Source organism: Perna viridis, chromosome 3, assembly GCF_037379345.1.
Source record: "Perna viridis isolate PV_CMFRI_1.1 ecotype Kerala chromosome 3, ASM3737934v1, whole genome shotgun sequence".
In the NCBI taxonomy this organism is placed as follows: domain Eukaryota; kingdom Metazoa; phylum Mollusca; class Bivalvia; order Mytilida; family Mytilidae; genus Perna; species Perna viridis.
The window spans coordinates 44,822,606-44,848,252 of NC_142447.1; the positions used below are offsets into that span (position 1 = coordinate 44,822,606).

Below are 25,647 nucleotides of genomic sequence, written 5' to 3' on the forward strand. Positions count from 1 at the left end.
ACTTAACTTTGACTTTGCAACCACCAATTATTATTTTTTTTCGTAGTAATTAGAATTGCAAGTCTCGTCACGTGACTCTATGAAATGATGAGAAAGGGTTCATTTAAAAGTATAGGAAGTTGTTGTATACAGAGTAAAGACTACAATTTGTGACAAACGCCTAATGCGACGAAAAATAGAATGCTTCGCAGAGCGCAGCATGACGCAACCGCAATGGACGAACTCTGAACAGTTGGGACAAATGTTGGCACAATAGCTACTTCAGTTTGACACACTTAAGCATAGGGAATTACAATTCATAATGGACACAAGTGGTTTAGACATCATATTGCACAGAATTTGAAATTCAAGGTAAAGTTTTCAAAATCAGACGAAAAATAAAAAAAGGTGTGGTCACTCTGACGACCCCTTATAACTGGAAAACCACACGAGATATCAGAACTCTAAATTGAAAAAATGCAAGCAGGGAAATTAAACGAAAAACATAGGAAGTGGATTCCGGAGGATGCGGCGGCCCCTTCGACACCTTATGACTCGGAAACTGCAAGATATATCTGAAATCTAATTGAAAAGTAAAAATAAGTCGATTTTTTGGGTGTTGACCCTTTGACCCCTTTTAACTCTAAAACGGTCTATAACGCATCAAATCAGCTGGATACACTTGGTTACCAGAATTAAATAAGGACCACAATAAAAAATAATCAAAATCGGAAGAAAAACACTCTACATGGGTTTTACTAAAACACCTATTTTTACGCTTTTGGACCCTTATTCTAAAACGGTAGGGGCTATAACACTCAAAATTAAATGGAAACCTCTCTTTGATGTTGGTAAAATCATATTAAAATCATAATTTGTCAATCACAACTAAATTATCGCACGAAAACAAAGTGTCTACGGACGACGACGGCATCATACCAATTTTTTTGCGGCCGTATAAAATTTGTTCATGACTATTTCAATAACAAGTTAGTAATATAGTAAGAGATCACCTATTCTGTTCTGGGTTCGAAATTTTCGAAATTGTCGCTCCGACACATCCAGTTTTGAATTACAATTATATTAATGATTGTTCTCTATCGGGCTTAAAAGCGAAGGTATAATTACTTAATTTTTAATTAATTAAAAATATAGGGAATCTTACTCAACCAGAATCGAGTAAGTCTAAGACAAATCCGTCAAATAACAATATATATTAGTCAACGGACGAAATAGATAATTTCCACTCTTTAAGCTTGATGACCTTAAATATGTTAATCATTCTCTGTTTGAATCCTTAGTAAACATTGTGAGTAAGAAATGATATCATACATGCACATTTCCTACCAATATGCAGCAAATGTTTAATATCTAACAGGCAATAAAATGTAATAGATTATTGCACCACAGCTTCTTATAATCTCTCCAGAATCGATGAACATTCCAACATGTCAATAGGCCTACACAATGCCCGATTAGATAAAAAGTTAAGTTTGGTTTTACATTAACCTTGAGATCTATTTTAAGAGAAAATTCCAAAGTAAAATTTACAGCATAGATTATACAAAGGAGAGATATCAAAATAACATTAATACCACAAGTAAACAAGGACACATGCCACTTCTATACAAAGAGAAAAACATAACCGCATTTAAGTACCAGTCCATATAAAATTTAGACACTGTCTACGGTAAGATGATTTATGGTGTAGAAAAGCACATGGATCAGACTATGCTTTTTTGGTCTACATATGCCATATTTTAATGTGACAATATACCTTTCTGTGTTTCTATCTGTACTTTTGAGAAAAATACACATTAATCTGTCAATAAAATCAAACAAATCAAACCAAATCAAGAACGATAATTCCTGCAAAGTGCTAATTTCATGTACAATCTATATAAATCATATCTCAAAAGCGCAACCCCCAAGTAAAAAACTTATGTGATCTATAAAGGTTTCTGAACATGAAAAAAAGACTGAATTCGGTGGAATTTTGACATGAATGAATCACCTCCTGTCTAATTTTTATAAAGATTGCTAATTAATATTTCAAATAACCTAGACAAAATCTTGAGTAAACAAAGAGAATACCAATATAAATACAACAACAAGAAAATAACTTAAATATAAAGCAAACACAATAGTATAAAATAAGAAATGATTCCGCAAAGCAAATTGGCGGTAAAATAAATATAAGTTAATTTTTTCTACAGTCTGAATGGTGTAAGTGCATGATTTATAGAAACACACAAAAAGATAATTCAACCAGCTATATAGACGTATGATGGACATTTAAGGAATGACTGTAATTTTCACCGGTCTATTAAGGAATAACCACCGCCAACATGGGTTGCGCGCTAAATAACTCAACCAATCAGAGGAGACGAGACGTTACATATAATAACTAATTATTAGCATATAATGAATAATGTTCTTTTGAGATTTTAAATATAAAAAAATATTATATCTCTTTGTGGCACTGACTAGATGTTATACAGTAGGATCAGAATCAATTGCTATTAATGCCGTTCACCTTTGTTCATGTGAAATGCATTTTGTAGCATAAGCACACATATAATTACAAGGAATTGACCATTGAATTAAACAAAATACTGAGATAAAAGTCCAGATTTAGAAATTTACATGTAATGTAACCGGCACATCGATCGACAATTTATGAGTTTTAAAAACAAACTTAATCGTTTTCAATTTGTAATTATATGAAACCAAAAGATTTGGAATTTTTAATAAATCAAGATAAACATTCAAAAGTTTGTCCTTAGATATTATAACTTTGTTCTAGTTATTTCTTCCCACATGCATAGAAAAAAACATTGATCCCAGAAGCATTGCAATAGTAGAGCAGTGTCGAACAAAACAAACATTTGATATGTTCATTTTGGACGAGACTTTCGAACAATGAATGATTTTGAAATTTACCCTCTCCAATATACCAGTATTATAATTTTGGCATATTTGAAGATATCACACCCATGTAAAATCTGTAAAACATCAAATAAATTTATTAGCTTTATCTTTTAATGGAAGAGTTTGATATAATTGAACACAAAATCGATAACAAGTCGTTATCGAAAGCTTCTGTTAAAAAATATACGTTAAAAACCGTTTTAGAAAAAAAAATAATTACATTCAAGGTCGATTTTTACATACAAGTTGTTAAACACTTAGGAACCGCGTTTCATAATCTATTGTTAGTTCTTGAAGATGCTTTACACTAGTAGTTTCATTCCCACAGACATCCATATACTCATGGTTCAGGTATGAAGTTAAATGTCTTGAAAACCATGTTTCTGTTGCAATATGTGGTACTATAAAACTATGCATTTTATTTCTTTTAGTATATGTTAATATCAAAGACAACAACAAAGCTTGATTTTCTTAACCTAGAATTGTAAAAGAATCTTTACTTAATGATGTTTATTGGCTTTTTAAATCATACTAAACAGAAGGACTCAGATATATAATTATTTCAAACATTCAAATTAAACACTCTTGCTCGAATGTGATGTACATTTATTGAGTTATGAATTATCTGGTTTGAATTTTTAATTCAACATTTTAATATTGTTAATGAACAAGACACAAGGGTTTCACTTTTGACTTTTCCAAAGTTTTCAATTTTTTAAAATTAAAAACAAAGGTTAACAACCTAAAATAAAATGCACAGTTACTCCCACTGATGATTGCAAGTAGATATACCTTTGACGCCCGATATGACAAATTCATAACGATATCAGATATCTTTCTCAATTAAAACATTCTAGTTCATGAAATGCATGTATAGTTTGGCGGTTTAAACAAAGACATGCAAACTTCATCATATATATCTATATAATAAATATAAAATTTACAAACACGATCAAATGAAAAATATCATTCTGGATTATTAATATCGAGTTTCGTGTGGTATTAGCAAAAACCAAATAAATTATCTGTATATAAAGAAAAAGATTAGCACTGACCAGTAGTATCCAAAACACAGTGGTTTATATTAAGCCACCCAAAATATCAAACTAAATATTTACTTTGATGGGTGTAGAAACATCAGGCGAAATTAATTAGGAGAAGTAAAAACACACTGTCAAACTGGTACTGAAGTATCTAAACAATAATGGGAAAACTGCTTTGATTATGCATTATCTCAACGCGATAAAAGAAATTGCTGTGTTTCACAATCTTATAATATTGTATCATTGAAATAAATTCGGCTTCATTGGGACCGTGTCGAGATCTGACGTCTTTGATGTGAATATAGTTGTAATCTACAGTGATTTGCCGAGGGCAGTTATCGTATGGTTAATTTTCATTAAACTACAAAGGATTTTACTGTACTCTCTAATGTGATAAAAGAGCTTACGGTAGTGTACAAAATATAATTTGACGTGATCCTGCAAAGCTATCTTTATTGTAATTCTAAGAAAACAAAATTTGGAAAAAGAACAATATGAATTATAGTGAGGATACTTTTGTATTAAGTGGATAATTCTTGACACTAACTTATTTTTTGTTTATATTCGACATATTTAACGCTTGTAATAGGTAAACCAAAACGGAAGAAAGATGATACTCGAATATTTAATTGACTCTTCAATGGGCTGAAGTGTTGCTACACCCAGTAAACAATATACTTGCGAAATCTCCTACGCTCGAATGGTTTTACTTACTTTATCATGTGATTAGAAAGCAGAGAAGGGCCCGAAAAATTCCAGAATGCGTCATTGACGAATAAGACATATATAAATATTTCAGATCTTGGAATTAAATACAATTACTTTTGATTTGAAAAAGACGGATTATTATTACGATGAAAGTTGGAATGGAACTCATTTACATATTGCCATTTGTTATATTCCTACATGAAAAGGTAAGTTAAAGATCTGAAAAATCACTAATATTTTAGCACCTAAAGCTACAACGACAGTAGTCACCTATGCATCAAGTCCTTACTTACGTATGCTCGATCATAAATGTTGACAAAAATAATGAAATATTCTGGGATATTCCTCGATATGCTTTAATAAGCTTCCATACGTCGTTAGCTTAGAAGCTTAGATCATACCAGATTTAATTATTTGTTGAATGCAACTCGTCATGCCTTAAACTTTATGACAACATGAATAAAAAATTATTTGAATCACCTTCGACTATCAAGGGGAAATAAACATCATAAAAATACACAAGCACAATAAAAAGAGTTATGAAAAAAGTGGAAGACGTTAGTTACTATTTGTCCACCAAAGGAAATAAACAGTACAAGGAACATGAGAAGAAGAAAAAAAGTGTTATTTTTAATCCTCATGAAAAAATTGAGTCGTTATAAAAAACCTGAATTTTTACAACATCAGTTATGCTTTATTAATTATATAAAAATTGCTGAGCAGGAAAATTGCACCAAAATCAGTTCAGAGAGTCTTTATCATCAAACAGTTGTTAATGAAGAAAAATGTGACAACCTAAACAGGTGTAACACCTGTTAATTAGTTAAAACAATAAACCAGCATATGGTTATTATAACTAGATATGTTATAGATCTTATTAGGGGGCAGGTATAGATTATCTTAATAGGAAGGCAGGTATAGATTATCTTAATAGGGAGGCCGGTATAGAGTATCTTAATAGGAAGACTGGTATAGATTATCTTAATAAAGAGGCAGGTATAAATTATATTAATTGAGGAACGCAAAGATAATTAGAAATTTATTGGAAAATAGACTAGAACTTATCGAGGGGATTCTTTTCAATATTAGCGTTTATACGAGTATGCTAATCTAACAATGTTGTCGTTCTTTGTTCTTTTTTTTTATACTTAATTTCAATAGGCTTTTTATTACGTTGTGGTATACCTTAACATAAGAATTTTTTCATCCTGTTTTTTTTCTGTAAGTGTTGCAACATTCGTACCCACTTTAAAAAAAAAATATTTTAGAAACATAGAAGAATTAGAACAAAACTTTACAATTAGCTTTATAATATGTAAAATTTTAAATTGTATGATAACAAAATCATCGATTTTTGTGGGTTTTTTAAAATCGTCTTTTTGTCAATACTGCTTTTGTTTTCATCAGCCTTAATTCGAGTTCGCCTACACAACTTGGAAAATTCCCGAAAAAAACTTTTAAGTGACACCAACTCATTTAATGATAAAAAATGAGGACTTTTGTATCAAATGTACTTTATATCCTTTCATAAGACTCTAAAACATGCATTTACAATTTTCAGAAAACTGTATGTAACATTTGTCAGTAGTCAATACTGTGAAAGTACTTTTATTCGTGAGTATCAATTTTCGTGGTTCAGGGAAAACATCGGTTCGCAGAAATTTGAATTCATGGGCTGACAACTCTTTCATACCAACTAATCGGAAATTTTCTTTTCGTTGGGGACCAAATTTTATGGTTAATAAACCCACGAAAAACATGAAATTTGGTAACCCACGACCAAAAATAGTTTTACAGTTTATGAAGAACATACATTACAAGATAACCTTTTGACTGTTGCAGATTGTCAATGGAGATGCATCAATGTCCCTACGAGGACCCGATTCCCCGGACTCCCCAACAGGTAAGTATGCTAATCAATGTCAACTACCCTGTATATCAAATCTCGAAATTAGGAAATTTATTATGGGGACTTATTATAAAAGCTGTGATAAAGTTTAGATTTCTCCTGATGGAGTAGCCAAATTCAGTGTTTTTTGCACCATGAAAACTGATTTATTCAACGGGTCATAGTTTTCCTTTCCTCGTTTGTTTACCCTGGACTTGACTTTTTATGAGCAACTCGGTCCTTTCATTAAAAAAATCGTTCAAGTTCTTCCATAAATATTTAATTTGATGTGATCTGAATGTGAAATATTAGTCAAAACAGGAATTGAGAAAATTCATCATACTAAATATTTTTTTTAAGAAATTGGGTCCATACGTTCGTTTTCCCCTCTTTACTTATCCTTGCAGTCAAGCCTTTCATTGTTCTCGGACATTTTAATCGAACGTCTTGTGACAACCAGATGACATTCTGCAAGATTTCTGCATTTTCTGAGAGGGCTGTCTCCAATGTCTAGAGTGAGTGTCAAATGTCAGTGGCTGGTCTGAGCTTGTTTGTTTTTGTTAGTATTTCCCGTTATCATCAAATCAAATCAAATCATTTTATTGGATAAAACACAGTCGACAATACATACATGTCATGTGTAAAGCAAGTAAAGAAAGTGGCATTATAAATAAACATATAGAGAAAAAGGTATAGAAACATAAAGAGGGAGTTATCATCAACTATATCAGTACAAATAGTGATGTATTCAGTATATGAGGGGTAGAGACTACACATTTCTGAAGCCTATGTCCAGTTTTGGAATAATTTCTTTTCAAATATTCAAGTAGGTTTGGCTTCTTAGTTTTGTGGATTAAGGGATATTTTCATAAATTCCTCCTCAGGTATTCTGTTTTTATCATTTAAAGGATTTGTGAACCTATCCCTAATAGCTGATAATCCAGATCTGTACAAAACGAGGTGTATTTCGCTTTAAACATTTTTTTTTCGGCATTTGCAGAATCTTTGGTCAGCTGATATAAATATTCGGATATAGAACCCTGCTTCAATCGGTAAGGGCTGAGCACTCATTCTTAGTTTCAATAAATTCGAACGTATTTTTTTCTAATTGAATACAAGGTGTTTTTGTATTTCAAACCGATGTACGTTTTACTATAAATATCGAGTTCTTATATATAATAAAATTCAAATAGAAATATATAATAGAAAAGTAGCTAAATCAATTGTTTAAAATTTCAGAATCCAAACTTACTTTTATACATTTATTAAGCTTTGATTTCAACCCCCTAAAATACTTGAATATGTCAGAAGGGATTTTGAGAGACAGTGACATTCGTCTGCGTATAAGAAATACGTAATATTTCCTGTTTCTTATAAAGTGGCCACTTGATATTGGTGGGGATTGTTCAGGAAATTTGAAATAAGTCTACTAATATTACGTTGTATAAAAACAAGGAAGCACTTAATACAATTTTATACCCATACAATTTTATATATTAAGTGAATTATTATGATAATGTAAACAGTACTTGTTCTTTTGATTTACGTCTTGAATTTTCTTTTATGTATCAATACAATATAAATAGTTTAAACTTCCTTATATTCTTCGAATGGTGGATTTTGCAATTGAACAGCATTCTTTTATAGCTTATAATCAAGGTCTTTGGGTCGTGTTGGAATAAACCTTGAAAATAAAGATTAATGTCCATGTTTATATATAAACCGGAAGTACCTAACTCCTTTATAACAAGCCATCGATTTATGTATCTAGTTAATGCATGTTTAGATAAACATGGATATTTTGTAATCAGTCATGAATAAAATTATATTTCAAAACTAACTGTCAAAACTGTGTTAATACTAATAACTTAATGTGATATTAGGAGGTATTTCATACAATGTTGTGAACTTTCAAGATTGCCCAAGGTCGCGATCTTTTGGCAATAGTAAGATTGATAAATCAGCCATGTGCCAAACATCAACATTTATCTATGATAACTATGAAAACATCAAATATCTATTGTAAATCAAAATAAAATAATTAGCGAAAAAAGAAAATAAAAAGAGAATTGTTGATTCCGTTATCATTTTCTTAGGCATGGAACACCCACACAAGATTGTCAGGAATAAGCAAGGCTATTCCACATCATACTGTACTAATAATAGATATAATAGAAAATTTAAATCTGCAGAAACCAGTTTATCTATTTTGTCTGTGGTTTTATAAAGTGGTTTGTTTTCACACGTGATGAACGAAGTTCCTTTCATTTAGCTGTTAGTTACAATAGGGCTACTGATCAGAGAGTTATCCTAATTAAAAGGGCAAGATGTTCTGACCCTGGCTTACACGAACGTTCTCTTGATTAATGTCGAATGTCTTGACTAATGATGCCAACTGTGCATTTCTTATCTTCCACTTATGAACTTTCAGTGATTCTCAGAATATCTTTTTTATATTAAATATTATCCTTTGTTCTTAAAGTACAAAAGACAATAAGCTTGGTGAAAATTGTAAAATCGCATATAGAAACAATTTAGTATAATGGTATTCTGTCATTTATTTCACTCGAATAAATGTATATTTTCTAATTCTTATGTCATTCGATAGCACAGCAATAAATGTCTTTTGACAATATTCCGTCGATGTGTGATTAGGACACGTTATTACTGTAGAAGTCGACTCATATTTTAAGTTCGATACTTAATTGTGAATGCAAACCAAGATTTTATATTGATGCAATAATCTATTTTTATTTACATTTTACGAAGTACTTGCACTTTTTACAAATTTAACAGCGAAAATGATTTTCTGAATATCAGGTAAAGGAATGACTTATTTTGTTGGCTCTTTGTACCTAGTATTTTCATTAAAGGTGCCTAAGAGCTCATCTCTGTACGTCCCTTATCAGCGTTTTCTTCCTCCTCTTTTCTGCCATTCTCGGTTTTGTTTGTAACATAGAAGGTTTATAATTGTTACTAACGTTTCTGTATATGACTACACGATAGTGAAAAATGATATGTACGATACAATATTGGCTTAAAATGAATTGTAATTTGTCAATTAAAGTTAGCGACAGTTTTTTTTTATATTTTAATCATAATTCACATAAAAAATTGTTTACAAAGCTTCACGTTGTACAACATGAACTAAAAAGCACAAATATCCACGCAAAAAGAGCTGCATGGAAAGACTTTCGGTGAAATTAAGTGATCAGAAATGTTAAACAGGTTCTGCTTCCTCCTAAACACACACTATGATTCTCCTTGAAAGTCAGGTCCCGTCAAAGAGAAAGAAAATCTATCACAGTTGGTGGTCAAAATAAAACCGTTGGATTATGAATCATTTAATACATGTTTCAAAATTGGAAAAATCACGAAATTGATAGCACATCCTCATGATAAGGTAATAAGAATCAAAAGTATGTTTTAATGTTGGAGGTGGTATAACATAATGTATTTGTTTATTATGGTGACAGTAGAGAGGTGACTCGGACATTAAATTGGTATCAACCTCCTGTAAATTATAGTCTATTAAAAGTAAACGTGGTCATTTATGACACCAATCGTTGTACCAGCCTCTTAGGTTGAGGTTCATAACTAAAAGATACTTCCACATTTTTGGCGTAAGGTGGCATAATTTTACTGGTGTTTATATACATAATTAATCTTCAGTTGATCTTGAAATCAAAACGTTATTTCGTGAATAATATTATTTAAAACGTGGTCTGTGGACTTACTAATGTCAATGACGTCACAGTCAAGCCAGATTATACAAAAAACTACAGAATTTAATATTAAATTATGATATATTTTCTGCATGGAATATTCAGCCTTCTTTAGAACAAAAGATTTGAGAGGCGATCAGTTAAAGTTACCCCTTTAGACATCGTACTTGAAAAATGGTACCTAGCTAAATTATTTCCAAAAAAGATGGTACACCTAGATACAAATATGTATTTCTTGGTAGAGATTCCTCATACTTTGTAAGAAATAATTCCAAACCATCTTATAAATATACAGAGGAAGATGTTTGCAAAATGGTTTTGAATTTTTAATCGACAACATATTTGTCCAGTGTGGTGGACGTGTTTTTCAACACACGGTCAGCATTCCAATTGGAACAAATTGTGCTCCTTTACTTGCTGACCTATTTCTTCATTCTTATGAGGCTGACTTTATAGCTGATCTGATTAGAAAGAAAGAATATCGTTTGGCTAGATCCTTCAATCTCAGTTTCCGCTATATAGATGACGTATTACCTTTAAACAATCCTAATTTCGGGGATTTGATACATCGCATCTACCCAAAAGAACTTGAGATAAAGGATACTACAGACACTGTGAAGTCAGCCTCATATTTTGACCTACACTTAGAAATCGATGGTAAAGGAAAACTATTGACCAAACTTTACAACAAACTTTCCTTTCATCTGTGGCAACATCCCTTCGACTCCTGGGTATGGAGTGTTCATATCTCAACTCATACGTTATGCCAAACCTTGCCGAAACTACGCAGACTTTTTGTATCGCGCTAGAACTCTTCTGGAACAGGGTTATGTTGCTACAAGATTGAAGTCATCACTACAGAAGTTTTATGGTCGTCATCATGAACTCGTGGATCGTTATGGTGTATCCATCAGCACCATGAAAACTGATGTATTCAACGGGTCATGGTTTTCCTTTCCTCGTTTGTCTACCCCGGACTTGACTTTTTTTGAGCAACTCGGCGGGTGTTTCTAGAAAAGCAGAGGACGCTTACCCTACCGGTGCACCTGGTCCATGCTCCCAGTTTTTAGTGGAGTCCGAGTTGCTCATTTACTTTTGTTACTTTTTATGTATGATTTTAGTTACTTTATGTTCTTTCCCTAACTTAAGCTGTTTATAACTACGAATTAGAGCTTAAAAAGTGTACAAGACAGCACAATTATCTATCAAGCTTTGTTTTGATTAAACAATTTCTACAACATAATTTAACTCCTCGGTAATCGCTGAAGAGTTCTATTATAAGTATAGAAAGCACGACTTCAATACTTACCAAAATAGAAAAAAAAACTGGTTCATTTAATTGAAAATCTGCTGTTATGTTATGATTTTTAATACAAATCATATGCGGGTAATTTTGGAGTGTGAATTCGTGCATCTCAGTAACTAATCATTTTCTGAAATTACTTTGGAACAAAATGCAGGTTTTCTCTTATGTTAGAACTATAAATATATATTGATTTTATGACTTAGAATATATTTTCAAATTGAAGAAAATACAACTGTTTTGATGTAACACTCTCACATTTCGGACCAGAAATAGAGACAGTTGAGTATAAATTGAGTATAATATAAATATTACGAAAATGTTTATTAGCAACTTACAATAGAGAATTTTAGTTAAGATCTCGCCTTTACTTTGTAATTATAAATATTCATTGATTTGCGATTCAGTCACAGTTGAACTAAATGTTTCCTTTCATCGTGCAGTTTTTCTAGTAACTGTCTTTAAACATATTAATAAAATCATTACTTTATGGTATTCCTTTTAAAACTCTGACTTGAAATAATGTAGATCAGCATAGGAAACTAAAAAAAGAAGTTCACGTCACTCCAAATAATATAATGTTTTTTTTATTTAGATTGAAGTTATAAATGAGATAGTTTAGAATTGTTAAACTTAAACCATTATTGAAGTCAAAATATTCGTTTAGTGGTGGAGTGAACAGCTATTAAATTTTGGAAATGCAGATTATAGCCAAAATCATTTAATGACTTGATTAATAAATATTCGTTTGCTATAAGTGTGCTCATTAAACAGGCAGAGGAAACGGAATAAATAAGGAATTGTTAAGTGGTTCAGAATTTGCACACCCACTGTATATTTATGTTACGTAAAAGTTAGGATTACTTTTATAAAAGCTTAAAGGTTTACACCCAAAATAAATAAGATGATGTTAAACCTGATTTGTTATTAGAATGTTACCTTCCCTCTCTCCGTACATTGTACATGTGATGCACTGCAGGCTAATCTCTACGTGTATACTCACGTCATTATTTGTTTGCATTAGCTTTTTGTTATCGAAGTCAACGTTTTTCACATCCAAATGTTTACCAAATTCATATATTCCCGCTATTTTTTGAAGTATCATTTATATTTGATATTATTGCTATTGAAGGGAGGTTACTCTTTGAACCACGTGTTCAACATATCGAAATTTGCAATATTATATGATTGGAACGTTCGTATTTTGTAACGTATTCAGCTCAATAAGTGTTTGTGCTCTAAACAATATTCGGATTTTACATCATTATTATAGTCAACAATAGCCGAGTACTAAATGACAAGTTCCATCTGGGTATTGGTTTGAAGTAAAACGTATCTTTTGCATCGATTTAGATTTAGATATCGATTAAGAGACGATATCATTATTAAGTTCTGAATTTGAAGGGTTTATCAGACAGTGCAGAGATAATGACCAGGAACTATGCATCTGTGGATTGTCTATCTGTATCATTAATATGCAAGTCAAACAAAGTTCAGAGTGAGTGGTCGCATGTTTTTTATGTGTGTTAAAGTATATCAATATCAAATTAAGAGAAAGATCTCCACAGGACACGCCATCCCCTAAAAATTCAAAGTACTGTTGATAAGAATTCGATGTGGATGTGGCGCTGAACTCAAAGTCTCAAAATCGATATAATTATCATACTGAGCTTTCAGATTAAATTAAATACTATTCCATAATTTCACCAGAATGAAAATGTCAGACCACCTATTGGTCTTCTATGAACGACGGGGAAATCCTCATACCCCAAAAGGCAGGCTGCAACTGCCCCCAAAACATCATACACAGCGAAAGAGTTGCCCCAATATTTTCAAGTAACATCAAAAAGATAAACTACATGTGAAAACAACAAGACATACAGAAGCCAGAAATTCCTGCCTTGGGACAGACGATATCTGTTTGGATAATGATAAAGCTGTAAATAAGGTTAACAACAAAATTAGCGAACACTAATCCGATTCATAATCAAGTCCAAAACAAATCTGGTAACATAGATATTACACCACCGGAGCAGCTGATACCGCAATGGTCCTGACTTGTTACAGGCATTTCAAACGAAATAGTGGGTTAATTCTAGGTTTTACAGCGCGATTAACCTCATTCTTCCATTATTTTAGAAGAAACTGATTATTTTTCGACCTGGGACTGATATCTAAAAAAAAATGGTAGGAGACCTTTTAAGACCCATTTCCTCATACCCATGATTCCGTAGTATGTTACGCAGATATTTTTGGCGTTTAAGGAAATCAGATTAGTTAGTACTTTGCTCTATCGTGGCGAATCAATTGTAAAATAAAACACCATATGCATGAGATAAAGGGATATAAAGGAGTCTCTTTTATCATAAATCTTAGTGCTGAAATTACCATTGTTGTCAAATTGGAAATGTAGGTCCAAAAAAGATGCAGAACAAGAGAAGTTCAACGCCTAAGGACAATGGGATTTCGATATAATAATTATTTTCTTACCTTTTTTCAAACCTTACTTGTATTTTTCTTTTTATCAAAGAACGTGGTACTTTATTACGTCATGTGATTTCCTTGAATTACGTTGCTTATTTTTTTTACTTTAGTGCACAAAAATCAATCGTTCGCTCTAGATATGTGAATAAATCTGGTAAAATTTCTTTGAAGTAAATAACAATCCAGAATAACGACAAACAGAACACCTGAAAATAAACATTACCGATGCAGATGCATCGAGATTTTATCATAGATAATCTTCAAATCAATTCTCATTTGATGGAGGAAGCATGGTAGGTAGCACTATAAGTAACCATTCTTTGATAATCATAATTATGCAATGATAACCAGAAAACTATTATTGGTCTTCTTTTATTGTTCTTGACTAAAAGAGAGATAACACATTAAAGGACAACATGCAGTTTTATTGTTATCTAACTAATGGTAATTATGTAACATCTACCACCGAACGATGTATGTTTCAAAAATACAAAAATACAAAAATGAGATCTATGATATTAACTGGTTATTTAGCAATGTAAATACCAAAATCCGTATGTTTTGAACTATGCTGGTAATTTTGTTAGTCTAATTTAATACGGATAGCTGTATGCTAAAAGCTTAAATAATTAATATGATATTTCTTGAAAATATATTATAAAATGTATTGCAATGGTATATAGATCTTTTACTCGAAGGATTGTACTTCGTTTAATGTTTTAATTATTGATTTGAGATCTTTGAAATCCAAAACAATATGGCAGGGTTCTGACTACAAACGTGCTCTGCATTTCAAAGATAGATGATTCGTCTACTTAACGGCACAGTTTCGCCTGTTGTACATTGTGGTCTGCATTGATATGTGCTACTTCACAGTACAGTTTCACCTGTTGTGCATCATTATAACAACTGAACTGATTTCTCGTAATTGAATTTCAATGTTCCACTTTGCTTACATGACCTTACAATTACCCAAAAGTCATTCAGCGTTCATTGGATCAAGGTCAAAGACATTGTTTGTTATATTAATAAACTTAATAACAATTAGTTTATTAAACCAATGCTCATACATCGATGTAAGTACCTTTCACTTGCTATTATTATATTAATTGTATTTGAATTAGGTTGAAACTTTAATACACGATTTGAACTACAACTAGTAGAAACTTTTCGTCTCCGCCGCATAATGTCTATCCTAACTACTAGCAACTTCAATAAGAAAAATATAAAAAGAATATATAATATATAATAGAGTCGTACACACATTCCTGTTCTATTTTTTTGCCTGTAAATTTAATAAGCCGATCATGAAATTATTTATTCTGTTATGCTGAAGAATTTGGGACTTTGTCCTCAATAAGACACACCACTCTGAAAAAAATACAAAACGTACAACGCTAACACAGGCTTATCGTAATTAAATCATTGAGCAAGATTATCAGGCTCTGGTAAAGCATGGTTGTATTAAGGATGGTATCTCCATCTGTTTTGTTTGTCCTTATATTCCTTGAAATGAACCAGCATTAAATCATTAATCTATTCTTAGGTTTACCAAAATGTAATATAGGAAATATGTATGAACAAACAACTAATATCAACACTAACGGAACAATAATAAACTTAATATTTTTCTGTTTACTGTTGATAGTGATTAGTATTATCAAAAATTTGGCCTATTTCTCCGTATTTTCGACTTTTATATGATCTGCGATTCAGATGAAGCTGACGGTACTTCAACATCATGAGAGGATAGTATAATTACAAAAAAATGGAATACAAAATAGCATACAATATTTTATATCACACAATTTGCACTCAATCATTGGATTTTATTTTTTTCCTACTAAAACTTGATTCGTGGAGATATCGAACCGGCGTCAGTAAAACTCTTTACATTAAATAAACATATAGTATAGTAAAACTCCCTATTACGTAATTAGTACAAACAATTTACATTGTGTACAAATTCTGATTAAAATAGCGCAACATCAACATAAAATTAACCATATCATACTCAATATGTGGATATAATGCTTGATTAATGAAATTTTAATCTTGTATAGATGAGAATGAATTGTTTATAAACATCGCTTCATTTTTCTAAATGATAGAAGTTGCAATGTGGTTAATGCACCAATCTGATAACTGGAACCCAGAAGTTTTAAATTTCGATATTCTTCATAGAGGAATACGCGAAGGTTGCGTCTATTATTCTATTGACTATTGGATAAATATAAGTATTACCTGATTCTTACGTTAACCTGTAGCAATAATTTTATAGCAAAGAATAAATGGGTTCACTTTTATCAATACAGACTGTTAAGCATGCCAATGTATATAAACGTACCTTAACGTGATTAATTCATGTAGTCTGTATCAAGAAAATATAGGTAAACGCACTTCTTTCCCCGTACTTATATTGAAAATAATGTATAAGTGAACAATGGACAGTTAAAATGTAAAAAAGGAACTACATAAAAACAAAATTTAAATAAAACGTGAAAAAAATAAAGAATATGTTCCCAAATTGTCGCCTTACGGCCTTCGTCAGGAGCAAAAAGTATTCAGGAGAAAATTTAGGCCCATATTTTTTTATTTTTTTTTTACGTTTTATCAAAGACATGATCACAGAGGAATTGCTTCCATTATCAAATATACAGCCCTACAAGTTAGCATACTAATTCGGTATGCATGAATTGCATAATTGCAAATACATGAACTTTAGGTATCATAAAAAAATCATGAAAGTCGTGAGTATTATGGTTAAGTCACAATTCCGGCTTTGGCTATTGAAGCTCAAAGATAGCAGGCTTATTACTTCATTGTAATACTTATAACCATTTTCCGTTTTTACAATAATCCTCTTCATATATCAAGCTGATACATACTCATTTGCCTGTATTATCACTTAATAGATATTGGTTTACACTTCTGACATTTCAAATGTTTAACATTTGTATTGCGCAATCCAAACAAAGTGTTATTAGGTTTAGATAACTGAATTGCACGCTGGAAGGTTTGCATCAGGAATATAAGTTATCTTTGAAAATCTAGATGTTTACTCTTAAGGATCTATACATGTCGCTTGAGAGTTTCGTTATAATGTTATATTGTACTTGAAGTTAACAAACATGATATTATCAGAACATGAATAGATAATATGTTTACAAAATTAGTGACTATACAGATTACTTGATAATGTATTAAAAGCAAAGACAAAATACAATGTTGAATATATTTTATTTCTATCTTGTTCATGCGGTAAAAATTGTAATGATATAGACAAATACTATTTAAACGAAATAATGACGGAAGCTTTAGAAATATTTAAGATGAAAAAACAAAAACAAAAACAAATTAAAGATAATAATAGTAATAATAATAATAATAAATTATAAAACATTTTTAGCTGTGTTTTCATTTCACCTATGTTGGTTTTGTTTTGGGTACAGATTTAAGAATTCTAGATGGCTGTTATATTTGTATAGTAATTTAAGTTATGTAACAATTGTAATCAATAAAACTCCTGACTGATGATGATTTATTGTCTAGGATCCAGGCGTCAATCTATCACTTTGTTTAAAAAATATATTACATAATACAAGCATTGTAATGTCTTTTTTAGACTCCACAGATGATCTTATCAAAAACACCAGCACATTTTTTTGCAAAAACTCTTTCTGATTATTCCCAAAATAATGCAATTCGTTTTATAAAAAAAAGACAAACACTTGGTGTCTTTGATAAGCGAATTAGTTATATTTTGCAGCAAGATAACATTGTTCAGCATTTTACTTAATCATTCATCTCAGAAAATCAGATAATGGTTTAACTAAGGCTTAAATATTGTCGTTTGATCAATTTACAATATAGCGCAAGAGAACCTATCATAATTTAACAAGTAAGACATGTATGTTTGTAATTCATACAACCCATCTGCCACTAAAACATGACGGTCTAAAAGACCAGTGATACATTTTCCCTATTTACTTCTTCTAAAAATCACAGTACATACTTTTAAACAATGATCTTCATTTTATATTTACAGTGTTATCATGCGGTGGTGTAGACCTGGTTTTCCTGGTAGATACATCAAGGAGTATTTGGGAATTGGATTTTCAACGCCAATTAAACTTTATTGATAAAGTTGTCAGTAAATTTGACATCGGTCCAGGTCCAAAACAGACTAGAGTTGGAGTCATTTTATATGCTCATACCTATTGGGTCTGGTTTTATCTTAGACAATATACTGAATTAAAATCTCTTAGAGCCGCCATAAAGAGGATACCCCACAAAGCAGGAGCAAGAACCCGTACCGAAAAAGGACTTAAATTTTTAAGGACCCATATGTTCAAACCGTGGTATGGTGGCAGAAGGAACACGACGCACGTGGCTATTTTGATAAGCGACGGTCAATCACAAGATATGAAGAAGACTAGAGAAGAAGCACAAAAAGTAAGAGACGCTGGAATCAAAATTTTCACCATTGGAGTTGGGAAACGGGCAAATATGAATGAGTTGCGAGAAATCGCCACTGATCCTGACGAACATTTCGTGTTCCAAGTTGGAAACTTCAAAGCTCTCGATAGTATTAATTATAAACTTCCTACAAGTACTTGCAAAGGTATGTGATTCAACAAAAAAAATAAAATGGTTAAGTTGTCATTTCAGCATATTGTTTTCATTCATTTCTAATATTAGAATTATATTTATGTATTTGTACCATTGTTTTTTGTGCCCTTTTCGGAAACAACCCATGCATTATGAATTGTTAAGTAAAAAATTGTGTCGACTTAAGAATGATATAAATCCATCATCAGAACGTTTAGAGCTTTTTAATCAATTTGTATCAGTTTGTTCCATTCATATTAGACAAGTTGTAGAGAGTAGCCACCAAATCGAATTTTTTCAATTCTTACAAAATTCATACTAACTTAAGTATCGTAAAAGAAAATTTGAATACATTTTAACAAACGTTATTGAATATTTAGAGATACTTATACGGAGTAAGTATGAATGTGCATTGTTTTTTTTTAATTTTGCTATTGTGTGATAGGTTAAATTAACACAGTATACACTAGTAATGCTTTATGCTTCCTTCTCGTTGTTAAGTTATGCAGAAGGAAGTTTATAGATTATCACTTAGCATTTACAGTGTTTCTGCTTAGACGACCCTTATCATTTTTACAATAGTCATCGAATACTGAGTTTGCGCTTCTAGCTTTAACGAAAATAGCAAACATTGGTCGTTTGCTGTTTCGTAGTTGATTTGATATTTGTTTTTGTTATTTGGTTTTTTTTCTGCTTTTGTGCTTTATTTTTTCTGCTTTGATTATTTCATTTAGCTTTTCTGTCTTATTATATGACGACTGGTTTGTTTAATTAATGGGAATTAACGACCTTGACCACCTTTTCGGGTCTCGCACGGGCGGTTTTGTTTAGTTAGCTTTATCTGTATATGAATATAGCTGTACATTCCTTAATATGCACTATTGTGTTTTAATTACTATCACCCCCAGCAAAATTTGAAACATATCTTTTTTTTTATATACAATACTCATGCTACGTTAATTTTTTGAAATGAAATGACAGAAATTCTGTCACAAATTTAAAATTCGGTTTATTAACTACTCTCTCCTTCATAAGACGTTGCATTAACGTAGTAAGTTCAAACTCATCTCATAGTAATCGGCTGATATTTACACAGAAAGTGTCATAGAATTATTACAAAAGTAGTCTTGTTCATAAGGAGTCAGATTATTTTTAGGACAAATTTTCTAGAAGCTAAAGAATTGTTTTGTTCTTAGATCAGATTGATTTTCTTTGAATTTTCAAACTATAAAACTTACCTGTTGAATGTTAATTTCAATGATAATTAAGAAACTATACATAAACGCTGACGGGTATGACCACTGTTAGAAAAGGTGTTTAATATAGTCTGCTCTTCTAAAATATCAATATTACGTAAGCAAGTTTGGAATTATTATCGTGCAATGCGATAAATGCTTTATCACAAAACTCTTTTAAAATGGACGTTACCTATTAATTTTATTACCTTGATATCTTTTAAATAAATCATAGGTTTAACCTTTTGTATCTTTTCAAACATGTTTATGTTGGTTTCGTGTTCACAGTTGCTTTGAGAATCATTTAGTGATTTAATTTCATTTTTCATTTTTATTTCTTATACTAGTTTAAAATTTATAAACACAGAAAGATTCTCAATAACAATGAATCTTTATATCTACATGAAAGTTCGATCCAGTTACACCAATATTACTTATGTTGCAGTCATGTGAGAATATATACCATTTTCATTCCTCACCTAAAAGCGTTTCTTGTTGACAAAACGCGTAAAAAATGGCAATCAGAAATATTTGTTTTTTTTCCTTTTAGCAAAGCATATCACAACACAAAGAACGACATCGACTAGTACTAGAAAACCAACGACGACGACAATGACACCAGACGACAGTACTATACCACCTATTTTGTTACTAGAACCAGCTACTTACCTGACATTACAAGAAACTAACCGATTAAAGAATAAAGACAAATTACAATCAACTAAATTTCCTAAAACTACAACGGAAAAGGTAGGGGAGTTGTCCCTGCCCTCTGAATTGATAGATTCCACACCAGTAACTGCAACATCGTCTGCAGTCATAGAAAATGCATCTGGGAAAATAGAAAGGATCTCAAGACAGCAAGTGGTATCCGATTTTACATCGTCGGTTCCAAAAACTGTAACAAAAGCCAGACATATCGAATCTTCATCAGTCATTGACACTGATGCTACTGCAAAACCAAATAGTAATGAAACGAAACCTTCAAATAATGAATTGGACCCTACTGAATTGACAGACGATGAAACCGATGGTGAAACAAATGACAAAAAGTTCAAACCGCTTTTTAAAATATCGGACACAGATACAAGCAGCTTATTCGAAAGCAATGAAAAACATTCAACACCAATACCTACCTATGACAAAACAGGACACAAAAAGAATACATCGGGCTCTAAACAAGCAACAGAGAATCCGAATGAACAAAGTGGCACTTCAACAGGAACTGACACTTCAAGAAACGTTGATACGGACAGTAATAGCACGCAACAGTTTCTTACAAAACCACCTAGTTATAACAGTGATCCAAATGGTCATAACATTGCAAATAAGTATAACGGAAAGCTGTATGACAACGATGCTTCAATACCTATAAACAATACAAAAGAAACAACATTGAAATCTAGCAGTGATGAACAAACGAATACCTTGTCAAATATAATAAGCGGATCATTTACACAGTCATCAGATATGGGCATGTCTTTCATATCAGAAGACATTGATGAAAAAATGTCGTCTGCTCATAGCTTAGCACAGACGACGCATGGAGTTATACATGACTTGGGGCTTTCAAGCGATGGAAGAGAACTTCCCCAGGTAAAAATTCCAGTGCAAACGACGACAATGCCCACTGAAGTATTTCCCGCTTTGGGGCGTCAAAATCCAATTCAACAGGAGTTCACCCTACCACCTGTAACTGTTAGAGGTCAAACAACAACCGTATCTACTGAAATTCTACAAGAACTAGCAGCTTATTCTCTTAAACCAATTACGGAAGACCAAGCGGAGATCATGTCAAACTATATTCTTCGAGACGTTCCAGCGCAAACATGTATGTATTAGCACGATTTTTATTAATTTGCAGTGAATTGTTTAGATATTTCAACAAAACCATCTTGGATGATTTTCTGTCACTGAATTATATACAAAAGGAAGGCAAACCTAAATTTACAATTATGAATTAGTTGACAAAGCATAAGAAAACCGGAAACACAATTTTAATTGAAAAAAGCAAAAATGCTTATCAGCATTAACACTTTGCAAAAAAACCCAACTACCAAAATATAAAAAAATATATTTCATTGCTAACTCATTAATTCAGAATAGAACATGTTTCCAAGATGGTAAAGACAAATCGTTGCAGTTGTTGCAGGACTTCTGTATTGTTTACGCAAATATTTTAATGTACATACTTCAAAAATGCATGTGTAACAGCCGTTCTGTCAAAATAATTCGTTGCTTATAACATCTATTACTTTGAGCGAATCTTTATTTTTTATTATTTTTAAAGCTTGCAATAATTATAACACAAATATGTAACATATATAATAGTTTGGCGCAGGTTTCCATTTTCGATAGTATTGTATGCATTAATTCAAACTAACTAAATAATTACTTCAAGTTTAGGGATCGTTCATATGATACTCTTTCCACCAACAAATGCAAAACGAGTTTCTAATTGACATGAAATTGAAATAACATTTTCAGATTGTGATGGCAAAGATGCAGATATATACTTCGTTCTTGATGGTTCCAATAGTATTTGGCCAGAAGATTTCAAAGTACAATTACAATTTGTCAGTAATGTAATTGACATCTTAGATGTTACCCATGGTAACACAAGGGTTGGCGTTGTTGTTTACAGCACGCAAATTCATCCTATTGTTATGATAGACTCCGGTATGACCAGATCGCAGATTAAACGGCAGGTCATGGCAATTAATTACGTCAGCGGTAGAACGAACACGTCAGACGCGCTTAGATTTATACGTCAGTATGGATTCTCGAAACAGCGGACACGAGAAGATGCTGTAAAGCTGGCTATAGTTTTGACAGACGGAATTTCCCGGAGTCCCCTTGTAACAAAGAAGGAATCGAACCTTTGCCGCGAGCAGGGTATTCATCTCTTCGCAATTGGTATTGGCAAAAGAGTTGACAAAACTGAACTAAAAAGAATAGCCAATGATCCAGACCAAAAGTTCATGTTTCATGTCGATTCATACCAGGCTTTGCACCGTATAAGAGATTTCCTAGCTATCACAGCTTGCAGTGTTGCTCCTGATCAACCAAGAACAGAACCTGGTAAGTAACGTTTACAATATAAAGTTTACAGCGTATTATACCATAGACGGGATTACATTTATTATGATTAGTAAGAATATCATAAATCCATTCATTCATTCATACCATTGAATACTGGAACTAAAAAATTAGCGGTAGTGAATTATTCAAACTTCGTAAAAGAATCATTCATAAAATTTATAACTATAAAAAAACAAAAATAAAACTTTACTTACCCGACAAACAGGCATTTTTTTTTAACTCAAAACCAAAATCATCTATATTAAACAGCAGTATATTTACATTAATTAGGAAGAGGCATTACAAAAAAAGAGGTTTGGGACAACATGGTTAAATAAATACATTTTTAGAACCGGTTTAGCTGGTTTAAGAAGTTACGTATACAATATACTGCAAAATTATAGATAATTATAAAACTCAACCTTATATCAACAGATTAAAATCCAGAAGTATAAAATTAAAACAGGATTGGTGGGTAAAAGCATAATACCTTCATAATTTTCATTGTCTGAAAGAAATTAAAAACTTCTCATTCTCATTAAAAAAACGACAGTGCAGTATTATATGTTTCTCATCTCCTATAAAAGTCTTAGTTACAACAATGTCTTTTATCAGCAGTTATTCACATTACTCTTGTTCCCTACTGTATGCACCGACAGGTAAACGCACTTTACTACTTAGATTTGGGTGCCTGCCTAACAAATGACTATCTAAGTGGTCTTTCTTTGAAAGAAATTACGATCAGTTAATTCAATCATCATACGTGTATCTACTCAGAATTACCAGACAAAATGTCATTATTTAAGATTTGTGTCCTTGAAAACACATAGATGGAGCTCCTGAACTATTAATACTGAACACTTATAAGACATAAATAAGAAATATGATAATGCAGCTGTCACAGAAGAAAAAAAGTAGAATTGCACCAAGAAGGGCTTTAATTCTTATGCGAAAAGAAATTACTCCAGTATAAAACCCGAAGTCATAATACCAATTTAATATTTTGGCAGTGATCTTCTAGAAAAAAAAGCATCTTGACATTTTAATTGTGCACATTATTTTGCACCTGACATAAACCAATTTCTGAGTGGTTAATGTTGTTTTGGATCATTTAATACACATGTTTATTTTTGTGCGTTTTATAACATTATCTTAATCTTGCCTAACTCTGTATCGGTATTCCTCAGACGATCTAGAAGTTATTGGCTTTTAAATTATCCATGGTTTGAAGTAAATTTAATTCGAAAACTGATACACAGTTGTTAACAAACGAAAATACTACAGCAATGATTAAATAATTCGGTGTAATTGAAAAATCATATTGCAATGGTTGTGTATATACATTTCAGACCGTCGTGCAAGTATCCATCAACTACGTTTTTTATTCTAAACTCTTTAATCGAAACATTTGGCCTCTTCAAATGAAACATGGAATTCTTATTTCTCCATAAAGCGTGTATATACATTAATATACAAACGAGTCAAGTATAGACGTTCTTAATATCCTTCTATCAAACATCCCCATTTGTTTTTTTTTATATATTTCTTTACAGTGTGCAAAGATCTTGGGGCTTTAGATGTGCTGTTTTCGTACGACTCGTTCGCCCTTGGATCAAGAAAATCACAGATGTTAAACTTCTTCATCCATGATATACTGAACAGTTTAGACTTTTCAAATGGCAATCTTCAAGTTGGTCGGATGACCGATAACTGTCCTGAAATTACAGACATTCCCATTGGACCCCTTACGAACGTATCAGACTTTGCATCCACTGCCTATCCAGGAATACCGTCACTTTTAAGCAGAATGAAAACTGGATTCTCGAACCGTGAAGATGTGAAAAAATTGGGTGTATTGTTTGTTGACGAAAGTACCGACAAAATTAAAAATGCAATCACAGTTCTCAAAGATGGCATTGATTATAATTTAATGGTAGTTGGAATAGGAGATCCACGAATAACGGAAGCGGCTGGAGACTTGTGTTCCTATCCAAAACATGACTATTTCATTCAAGTTCCTAAATACTCTAACTTGCTGCGTGCGAGGTCCAAACTGTTAGACAAAATTTGCACTACTATGATGGCAATAAGATGAAAAGTGTTTTAAGACTACAAAGTAAGTACAGTATGAAACAACCAGTAATCCGCAAATATACATTGAATCGCACGGCCTAGTTGCTCAATAATTAAAATCCCATGCATTAAAATAGACACTGAGCAAAACATCGAAGGCAGCGCTTGCTTTCTTTTGCCTTGTTGTGATATTTTTTATTTATAAAAAAAGAAACTTCATAACCTATCTCAATATTGGATTTTAAGTTTCTTAAGTTTTTGTTTTCTTTCGAAAAGATGTGAAATGTCAACAAATGTTTTTATATCAAAGGATCATTTTTTTTATCTTATGGATGCAAAGTTGAAAAAAAAAACATTCGTAAATTTACAAGTTATTTATACTAGCCTAATGATATGACGATACAGCATTATGATTAATGTTGTCAAATAAAAAAAAAAACAAAACAAAACAAAACAAAACAAAACAAAAAAAAACAAAAAACAAAAAAAAACAAACAAACAAAATAAACAACAAAAACAAAACAAAACAAAACAAACAACTTTACACATTTCATAATACAACAACCAGACTCATACTTGTACAGAA

General features: G+C 31.7%; 1 protein-coding gene across 2 annotated transcripts; it reads left to right on the top strand.

Annotated features, from left to right (window-relative positions):
* The first annotated feature begins 4,219 nt into the window (after positions 1-4,219).
* LOC148622435 (uncharacterized) lies at positions 4,220-25,600 on the top strand. 2 transcript variants are annotated; one of them, XM_088572336.1, is made up of 7 exons: positions 4,220-4,867; positions 6,504-6,564; positions 18,110-18,685; positions 19,053-19,067; positions 20,458-21,738; positions 22,395-22,988; positions 24,542-25,600. In XM_088572336.1, exons 1-7 carry the CDS (start codon positions 4,808-4,810, stop codon positions 25,081-25,083), a joined length of 3,129 nt encoding a protein of 1,042 aa, XP_088428462.1. In that variant the 5' UTR covers positions 4,220-4,807; the 3' UTR covers positions 25,084-25,600. The 2 variants fall into 2 exon arrangements, with proteins under 2 accessions (XP_088428462.1, XP_088428463.1); XM_088572337.1 differs by lacking the exon at positions 19,053-19,067 and having other exon boundaries at positions 4,224-4,867.
* The last annotated feature ends 47 nt before the right edge of the window (positions 25,601-25,647 follow it).